At 57.0% G+C, this 9,721-nt stretch overlaps 1 protein-coding gene across 3 annotated transcripts; it reads right to left on the bottom strand.

Moving 5' to 3' along the window:
- DECR2 (2,4-dienoyl-CoA reductase 2) lies at positions 1 to 9,716 on the bottom strand. 3 transcript variants are annotated; one of them, XM_054080546.1, is made up of 9 exons: positions 8,408 to 9,716; positions 8,189 to 8,301; positions 7,005 to 7,056; positions 5,532 to 5,667; positions 4,184 to 4,308; positions 3,596 to 3,689; positions 3,209 to 3,313; positions 2,434 to 2,622; positions 1 to 1,019 (listed from the first exon to the last, which is right to left on the bottom strand). In XM_054080546.1, exons 1-9 carry the CDS (start codon positions 8,450 to 8,452, stop codon positions 985 to 987), a joined length of 894 nt encoding a protein of 297 aa, XP_053936521.1. In that variant the 5' UTR covers positions 8,453 to 9,716; the 3' UTR covers positions 1 to 984. The 3 variants fall into 3 exon arrangements, with proteins under 3 accessions (XP_053936521.1, XP_053936520.1, XP_053936519.1); XM_054080545.1 differs by having other exon boundaries at positions 2,405 to 2,622; positions 8,233 to 8,301; positions 8,408 to 8,520; XM_054080544.1 differs by having other exon boundaries at positions 8,233 to 8,301; positions 8,408 to 8,520.
- Positions 9,717 to 9,721: the final 5 nt, after the last annotated feature.

The following is a 9,721-nucleotide window of genomic DNA, read 5'->3' as shown; positions in this document are numbered from 1 at the left end:
GAAAGTTCTTTATTCATGGCCTGGAGGAAGGAGCAAAGCCTGGCAAGTCTACAATCAAGTAGGAAATGCAATCAAGTAGGAAAAGAAGCTTCACAGAATTCAGGCTAAGGTTAAAAACGGCTGTCAGCAGCTGGGGCGTGTGCCCCCGAGGTGCTGGCACCCAGGCACAGAGCCCATTCAGCCCCACAGCTCATCAGTTCAGCACCTCGCTCGGAAAGGGCTGTGTTCCAGCTGGCCCTGGATCCAGCCTCCATTGTAGTGTCCGTACGGAGAAAGGAGACAGCACAAGACCGGCGTGACAGACAGATGGGGGCTGACAATCAGACACCTCAGGCTTCCAGATGAGAGCCAGCTCTGGTGGATTTTGGCCTCACAGCGTCTCTGCTCCCAGGAGAGGGACATCCCAGCTCCATCTGTGTCAGCCACAGGGCACTGCTGCTCCAGGAGCTCCCAGAGGGGAGACGGCCACTTCCCCCTGCCAGGGGCCAGCTCGGTCCGTATTTTCCCCCCCTGAGGTTGCCAAGTCAGAGCTGCCCCAAGCACAAAGGCTGATCTCAACCCCAGACAGGCTGAACTACTGCCCACTCCCATAAGGGAGCTACTGCTGAGGGTCTTGGGCAGCTCTCAGGCTGAGAGGGGAGGAAGAGGACAGATATCCATGGGCAGCACCCGCCTGGGGCTCAGGAAAGGCCAAGGGAGCAACTCAGAGGGAGAGATAAACAGTGAACATCACAGCTTGCACACCCCATGCTGTCCCAGCACCTCCGCCAAAAGTAAGGGCACAGAATGGGATGGACATTCTCCCCTCCATCACTCCAGAGCGCCCTCCCCCAGGAGGCCGCAGGATCACCACATTCACCACCACCAGTTATGGATTGGAGGTCGCAGCTATCAGCTCCGACCCTGGGAGATGTCCCCCCGCGATGTCCCAGAGCAGCAGCGTTCGGTCCCATTTCTGTCCATCGGTCAGTCCCAGGCTGTCCATCATTGATTTTTGTTTGCTCCTGCAGACCAGAAATCTGCAAGACAGCAGGGAGGTGGGTACACAGGGCTGTCCTGCTCATGGAGGCTGCCCGGCAGGACCCAGGCAGGGGGAGAAGGGAAGAAAGGAGATCGCTCTCTCCCAGAAAGCGCTAGGTCCCAGTAACCAGGCTCCCTTCCCACCTCTGCAGAGAATCATAGAATCGCTTGGTTGGAAAAGGCTTTTGAGATCATGGGAGTCCAACCATCTCTGCCCACTACTGAACCAGATCCCAGAGCACCTCGTCTGCCCGTCTGTTAAACCCCTCTAGGGATGGAGACTCCCCCACTGCCCCGGGCAGCCTCTGCCAGTGCCCGAGAACCCTTTCAGTGAAGGTATTTTTCCTGATATCCAACCTAAATCTCCTCTGGCACAAGTTGAGGCCATTTCTTTTCATCCCATCGCTTGTCACTTGGGAGCAGAGCCCAGCACCCACCTCGCTCCAACCTCCTTTCTGGGAGCTGTAGAGAGTGATGAGGTCTCCCCTCAGCCTCCTCTTCTCCAGGCTAAACAGCCCCAGCACCCTCAGTTGCTCCCACAACCCCTCTTCTCCAGACCCTTCTCCAGGTCCATTCCCTTCTCCAGGTCCATTCCCTTCTCCAGACACGTTCCAGCCCCTCAAGGTCTTTCTTGGAGCAAGAGGCCCAAAACTGAACCAGGATTCAAGGTGCAGCCTCACCAGTGCTGAGTACAGGGAGACAATCACTTCCCCATTCCTGCTGGCCACCCTGTTTCTCATACATGCCAGGAACACAGAAGTACGCAGCTCAAGTGAGCCCTATGTGCAGTTCAACCGCAATGCAAGACACGCTGCAGTAATTCTTGCAAGGAAGAAAGGAGTGGCAGAGGCTGCCAGGTCTCTCCGTGCCTGATCCAGCTGGTGGTGCACAGAGTGGGACATTATATCACTCCGAGGGACACTCAGAAGTGTCCAGACAGGCATCCTCCAGCAGATCAACAAGAGGTACCACGTCAACTGCAGGCTCAGAGTAAAAAACAAACAAGTTCTCTCTCCTGCCCTTCCCAAATTATTCCTAGCACTGTCCATGAGGACTCAGAGCTGCTCCTCATGTCGCTTTTTGCCTGATGACAGCACAGGGGGTGACCCTGCTCCACCTTCCCAAGAGCAGAGGAAGGCTTGAGAACAAGAGCTGCCAAGCCGAGACCTGGGCTGACTGCCCAGCATCTGACTCCCCAAGCGTCTGCCTGCTCTCCCCAACACATCGTGGGGGCAGAGCCTGGCACCAGGAAAAGATGACCAAGGCACTCAAAGGAGGCGATGCCATACCCACTGGTGTGGCAGCCATGCACTTATGCCACGGGCAACAGGTTTTTTGCCACGAGCCCTGCTCCAGTCCCTCGGAAGGGGGAAATGCACGTCACCTAGAGTTTAGCAGAGGATGAAGCAATACCCAGCATGGCAGGGAAGTTGTTGGCAGAGGTGAGCCAGCTCCCGCCATCCACGACCAGGGTGGTGCCCGTCACGTAGGAGGACAGGGGGCTTGCCAGGTACAGCGTGCTGTGGGCAATCTCCGTCTTGTTCCCTGCGCGCTGGAGGGGGATTGTGTCGAAATGGCTGGCTTCCTCGGCAAATTTCCCACCTAAAGGGTAGAAGTAAGAGTCAGCTAGGACCACAGGACCACCTGCCCAGCGCCACTGCCTGCCGGGCACCAGGGCCGGTCAGCACTGCTGGCATGGGATTGGCTGCTGAGCGCCCCAGGGAACCCAGGGGTGAGATCAGAGAATCACGGAATGGTTTGGGCTGGAAGGGACCCTAGAGCCCATCCAGTTCCACCCGCTACCATGGGCAGGGATACCTCCCACTGGATCGGGGGCTCAAAGCCACATCCAACCTGCCTTGAACCCCTCCAGGGATGGGGCAGCCACCACTGCTCTGGGCAACCTGGGCCAGGGCCTCCCCACCCTCACAGGAAAACATTTCTTCCTAAGATCTCATCTCAATCTCCCCTCTTGCAGCTTCAAACCATTCCCCCTTGTCCGACCGCTGCACTATCCTGGCACAGCCCTGGGGACAGCCCAGAAACAAAGGCCTGAGAAGACGGTTACAGGACGGGAGCCCAAAGCCAGCAGTGGGATTTATACTGTAAAAGTTCAAGGCCCATCGCAGTCCCCTCCCAGACAACGAGCCACCAGTAGGGCAAAGAGAGGAGCCCCCAGGTGCCTCACCCAGCCGCCGGTACCCCTCGGTGCCTGTGATGGGGCCTGGAGCCAAGCTGTTCACTCGGATATCATGGGGTCCCCACTCCACAGCAAGGTGACGGGTCATGGCATCTGGGAAGGGATGAAACGAGAATGAGAAATGGAGAGCAGAGGCATTCCAGTAACTTTTGCAGGGAGGGGGAAAAAAAACCCAGGAAACTCTAGCCAAAAGCAACAGGCCCTAGAAAAGCCCTAGGGAGAGAAGAGCCTCCGCCCAACCCAGGCACACAGTAACCATGGTGATTCACATTCACCTCTCCCATGGACATCTTCCCATCCCAATACTGTGGAAGAACTGGTTTCCTCACTGTCCCCACACAGCTCACAGAGCCCCAGCAAGGAGCTTTCAGGTACCTATGGCAGCCTTAGCAGCACCAGCATGCACCTGGAGGGCCTGCCCACGGTAGCTCAGAGTTGCCGTGATGTTAACAATGACACCGCCGTGGTCCTGGGGAAGGAAAGGAGACGTGGCATTAGGCAGGGAGCAGCACAAGGGGTCACAGAGGAGAGTGGAGGGACAAGAGAGCCAGGCTGGGAGGGACAGTCACACGTGGGCACTGCCTCTCCATCGCCCTTCCAGAGAGGAGGGAGTTGCAGGGGACAAGCAAAGGCCAAGGGAAAGGCGCTGGGAAAGTAGCAGCACATGATAGCTTCTTCCCAGGTAGGTGGCGAAGCATGGAAAGGTGCCACAACAATCAAAGCCACATGGCTGCAGACAGGCAGGATTCCCAGTTCCAACACAGGGGCTGCCACCTCTGGGAGGGAAAGGACTGGATCCGAGCAGGGTGGGTGGCAGAGACCCAGCAGCACAGCTCTGGGTACACTCCCTTCTGCCCTCCACACCTCCCTGAACATCTCAGGAACAAAGTGTGCTTTGTCCGACACCACTCCCTGCCCACCTAGAGCCTTTCCAGTGAGTCCTCTGGCTCTGATTCCACTCACCCGGAAATATTTCTCAAAGAGGACTTTGGAGGCATTGAAGGTGCCAATGGTGTCGATATCTATCACAGTCTTGAAGGCGTTGAAGGACAGGGCACTTGCTGGGCACAAAAAGTTTCCTGCAGCACCTGAAGAACACACAGCCAGAAGCACAGTCAGGACAGAGCCAGGAGAAACTGGGCAGGTTCAGGGCACCACTGCGAGAGGGACAGTGAGCGATACTGTTTGGGGAGATGGGAGAGCATGTGGCAACAGCCCTAACAAGGCGATAACCAGCTTGTGGCTCTGGGTGCCTGGCAGTACAGCCAGCCTGGCGGCAGGAGGGTGCTGTGCAGCGAGAGCAGGGACGAACAAATGGCAGCACATAACAAATTGGTCTTTGCTTTTCCTGAGACCATCCCCTTTGTGCTCTCAGGGGCTCCCCAGATCATAGAGTCATGGAATGGTTTGGGTTGGAAGGGACCTTATAGCCCATCCAGTTCCACTCCCTGCCATGGGCAAGGACAACTCCCACTGGTTCAGGGGCTCAAAGCCCCATCCAACCTGGCCTTGAACACCTCCTGGGATGGGGCAGCCACCACTGCTCTGGGCAACCTGGGCCAGGGCCTCACAGGGGAAAACCTCACAGGAAAGGGACCCTCACAGGAAAACATTTCTTTCTAAGATCTCATCTCAATCTCCCCTCTTGCAGCTGAAAACCGTTCTCCCTCATCCTATCCCTGCACTCCCATGCTGAGCGCCCCAGGGAACCCAGGGGTGAGCTCAGAGAATCACAGAAGAGCCCCTTCCCAGCTTTCCTGGAGCCCCTTTCAGTACTAGAAGCTGCTCGGAGGTCTCTTCGCAGCCTTCTCTTCTCCAGTCTGAACAACCCCAACTCTCTCAGCCTGTCCTTGCACAGAAGGTGCTCCAGCCCTCATATCATCTGCATGGCCTCCTCTGGACTCACTCCAACAGCTCCATGTCCTTCCTGTGCTGAGGACTCCAGAACTGGACTCAGGGCTCCAGGTGGGGTCTCACCAGAGCGGAGCAGAGGGGCAAAATCCCTTCCCTCTCCCCGCTGGTCCCACCGCGGAGGGCAGGACACAGCTGGTTACTGGGTTGGGAGCGCATATTGCCAACTCCTGTCGAGCTTCTCATCCACTGGTACCCCAATTCTCCTCAGGGCTACTCCCAATCCAGGTCTTTGCTTTTTTCTGAGACCATCCCCTTCACTCTTGCAGGGGCTGCCCAGATGCTTCCAGGCCAAAGCAGCGTAAGCCAGACCCCAGGCAAACACAACCCCCATGCAGAAAATTGCCCTTCCGAGCAGTAAACCTGTCCCAAATCTACCCTGCCTGCTCCAGCAGCTCACCGTTAACGAGGATGTCAATCCGCTTGAACTCCTTCAGTGCCTCATCCACCGCTGCCACAATGGTCTGGGGCTGCCTGACGTCCATGGCCAGAGGCAGGCACTGCTGGCCTGTGGCTGCCACCAGCTTTTTAGAGGCCTACAAGAAACCAGTGAAGCGAGATTGTCTCTGGGACTTCTTCCTTCAGCATGGGTTAGACACCCCGTAGCAGGCAAGTGAGAAGTTAGGCAGGAGCCACATCCCTCTCAGCACAGAGCAAACATTGTGGGCAGGGGAAGAAACCTGCCTAAACACGGGTGTTCTCACCCAACAGCATCCTGGAGGGAAAGCCCTGCACGCTGAGCACCAGCCAAAGGCCAGGCTGGCCCTGAAGCCACCATGGGCCAAGCTCAGTTACTTCCGAGGCCTAGTACCAGCACAGCACACCCCCAGAAACATCTCCGCAGGGCAAGCACCAAGGCTGGACCCTAACAAGGCATTTTTGGCAGAAGTCCAGGCATAATTAACCTTTAGATCCAAAATGCATCACAGGCAAAAGGGCAGTTGCAGAGCAGGACAGGTCTGCAGCGCAGCCTCTGCCACAAACGCCGAAGCGCTCATTAAGAACACATCTCTGCCCAGCAAACCAAGCACAAACTCAGCAGGAACCCTGCACAGCACCCAGCGATGCTCCAGATTCCTCCTTGGGCTCGTCAGGCCCTTCTGCAAGAAGCTTTGAGCCCCAGCTAGCACATACAGAGACCGAGTGCCAACAGCCTGGGAAAGCAGTCCCTGCGTGCTCAGAAGACCCCAGCCCCTGAGGACTAAAAGGCTGCTGAGCTTCACAGCCGGTTTTCCGGCATGGGGGCACAAGGGAATGGGAAATAACAGCATTAAACCCCCTCCAGAAGTCAGCTGGGTCATGCCAGATCACTCCCAAGCCTTCATTTTGCTCTTTAGTATATTTCAGTGAGGTCCAAGCACAGTTACCACAAAGCTCACTCACACGGCCGTTTTCAGCACAAACCATGGTGAGGAAGGGAAATTGGGATCGAAGTCCAGCCCTGGTCAGACACACAAGGTGGGAGTTTGCTCTGCCCAACTGTCCTCACGGCAGCTACAGCCTAACACAGCTTCATCAGCCACCACGCTCCAGAGATGCATCCTACCCTCCATCTTCAAGACACAATATGAGTGAGATTTTGGGGCTCAGTGTTCCCCACATAACCCTAGGACAAGGAGGACTTGCCCTGTTGAAGGCTGAAACTCAAGTTTGACCGTGGGCTCTGCTGCTCTACTGTGAGCTGTGGTGGGTGAAGGCCACACCTTGCTGGTGCTGATGTGCTTGGAGCCAGGAGAAGACAGGGTAGCACGCATGAACCATTTCTCGTGTGGCACTATCCTCAAGCTCCACCCAAAGGAGAAGCAGAAGGATTTCTAGGCATCCACAGCTCTCCCTTCTGCTTGCCTGTCCTGTTGGAAGACCACACACTCACCTCCGACACTCGCTGCAGGTTCCGGCTTGCGATGACTGTCTGGCAGCCATGCCTGCAAAGAAGGGGTTGGTGAGAAGAATGGTGGGCAAGAAGGCCACCAGCATCCTGGATCAGCCACAGGGTGGCCAGTAGGAGCAGGACAGGGATCATCCCCCTGCACTCGGCACTGGGGCGGCTGCACATCAAATCCTGGTTCAGTTTTGGGCCTTTCACTCCAAGAAAGACCTGGAGGGGCTGGAGTGCATCCAGAGAAGGGAACGGAGCTGGGGAAGGGTCTGGAGAACAGGGGTTGTGGGAGCAGGTGAAGGACCTGGGGCTGTTTAGCCTGGAGAAGAGGAGACTGAGGGGAGACCTCATCGCTCTCTGCAGCTCCTGGAAAGGAGGTTGGAGTGAGGTGGGTGCTGGGCTCTGCTCCCAAGTGACAAGTGATGAAATGGAAATGGCTGAGAGGAAATGGCCTCAACTTGTGCCAGGGGAGGTTTAGATTGGATAGTAGGGAAAATTTCTTCACTGTCAGAGTGGTGAAGCCCTGGCAGAGGCTGCCCAGGGCAGTGGGGGAGTCTCCATCCCTGAAGGGGTTCAAAAGATGCGCAGACGTGACATTTCAGAACATAATTGAGTAAGCACAGTGAGATCGGACTGACTCCAAATCTGATACCGAAAATGCCAGCAAATCAGCTCTCCAAGATTCGTTTTGGAGTTTTAGAAATCGAGCATCTTTCATCAGCCTGGGCACCACGAGGAGTGATCTCCATCAATCATGTGCAGTGAGACAAGAGGTAGGACAGTGGGGATCTCCCACTCACACACACATGGATAAACTTTCCCAGAAATCTTATGCATATTCCATTACTCTCCAAGGACTCATTTTAATGTTATTATTAACTTCACAACAGCCAAATCTCTGTTAATTTGGGGCTTTGGCTCCAGCTCTGCCTGACCTTGCATTTGAGAGGGGGAGAGGCTGCAAACAGGGGATTAGAGAAGAGACGCCTCTGATCAGCACAGATCACACTGAACACAGACGTTCTCATCTCCAAAGCACCAAAACACTGCTTGAAAGAAAACACACTGTGGGAGGGCCATTCTGTCTGAATTTCAGAGCACACAGCTGCTTGGGTGAGGCTTTACTTTAGCTCCAGTCCAAGATACCGCGCTTTTTATACCAGTCCCCCGTCTCGTACCAAACCGAACCCCGATTTCCCGGGATTTTCGGGCCTGCCCGCACCTCATGAAGATCTCGGCGATGCGGAAGCCGATGCCGGAGCCGCCGCCGGTGACGAAGGCCACTCGGCCCCTGAGGGGACAAAGGGACACGAGGGGAAAGGGGGCAAGTGAGGGGGCCGCGCTCCTGCAGCCTCGCCCCGGGCCCCCCCCGGCGCCCTCAGCAGCCCCGCACTCACGCCAGGAGGTCGGGGCTGAAGAGGTACCGGTACTCGCCCAGACATTCGTCCGTGTCCACGTCTGGCGGCGGTCTGGACGCGCCCGCAGCCTCCGCCATTGCCCCGACCCCGTCGCGGCGGCCCCCCCCGCAAAGCACGACGGGAAATGTAGTTCCGGAAGCAGTGCCACCATACGCATGCCGGGAATTGTAGTCAGGGAAGAGGCTGCGTGACGGCGCTCTGCAAAGCACCCTGGGAAATGTAGTCCCGAATGCCACTGTAGTCCTAGCCGCTGACACTGTGCCGGAGAGCATGCCGGGAGTTGTAGTCAAAGAAGGGGCTGCGCCGATGAGACGCAAAGCACGCCGGGAAATGTAGTCTGACGGGCCGCTGTGGGCTCAGCTATTGCTGTGCGCTGCAAAGCACGCCGGGAAATGTAGTCCTGACCGGACGCCGCTGGCAGAGGCGCATGCTCCGGCATCCGCAGGAGTTGCCAAGCAGCAGCGCGGCGCCCCACAGTGCCGCCTGGTGTCCCCGGGGCCGCGATGGTGTCCCGGCGCGATGGTGGTCCCCCCCGCGCCTCCGCCGCCCCTTCCACAGCCTGCGCAGCCTCCAGCTGCCCGCAGGGACACACCAGTGCCACCCAGTGCCGTCCCAGGACCCCTGGTGACGTCCCAGTGCTTCCCAGAATTTCCCAGTACCATCCGAGTAGTCCCTGGGGACATCCCAGTGTTTCCCTGAGCTTCCCAGTGTCTCCCTGATCTTCCCAGTATCATCCCGTTACCCCCGGGGACAACCCAGTGCCTCCTAGAGCTTCCCAGTATCATCCCAGTATCCCCTGGAGAAATCCCAGTGCTTCCCAGAGCTTCCCTGTGTCTCCCATTGTTTCCCAGTACCACCCCAGTGTCCCACAGAGACATCTCAGTGGATCTCAAAGCTTCTTAGTACCGCTCTAGCATCCCCTGGGGACATCCCAGTGCTTCCCAGTCCCACACTAGTATTTCCTGGGGACATCCCAGTGTCTCCCTGAGCTTCCCACTACTGCTCCAGTGTTCCTCAAGGACATCTCAGTGCCTCCCAGAGCTTCCCAGCATCTCTCAGAGCTTCCTAGTTTCATTCTGTTACCTCCCAGGGATATCCCAGTACCTCCCAGAGCTTCCCAGTGCCTCCCATTGTTTCCCAGTACCACCCCAGTGCCCCATGGGGACATCCCAGTGCTTCCCAGTACTGCCTTAGCATCTCCTGGGGACATCCCACTGTTTCCCAGAGCTTCCCAGTACTGCTCCAGTGTTCCTCGAGGATATCTCAATGCCTCACAGAGCTTCCCAGTATCAT

Source organism: Cuculus canorus, chromosome 15 (genome assembly GCF_017976375.1).
Source record: "Cuculus canorus isolate bCucCan1 chromosome 15, bCucCan1.pri, whole genome shotgun sequence".
Taxonomy (NCBI): Eukaryota; Metazoa; Chordata; class Aves; order Cuculiformes; family Cuculidae; genus Cuculus; species Cuculus canorus.
Note: the sequence above shows the minus strand (reverse complement) of the source record. Positions and strands in the feature narration are given on the sequence as shown.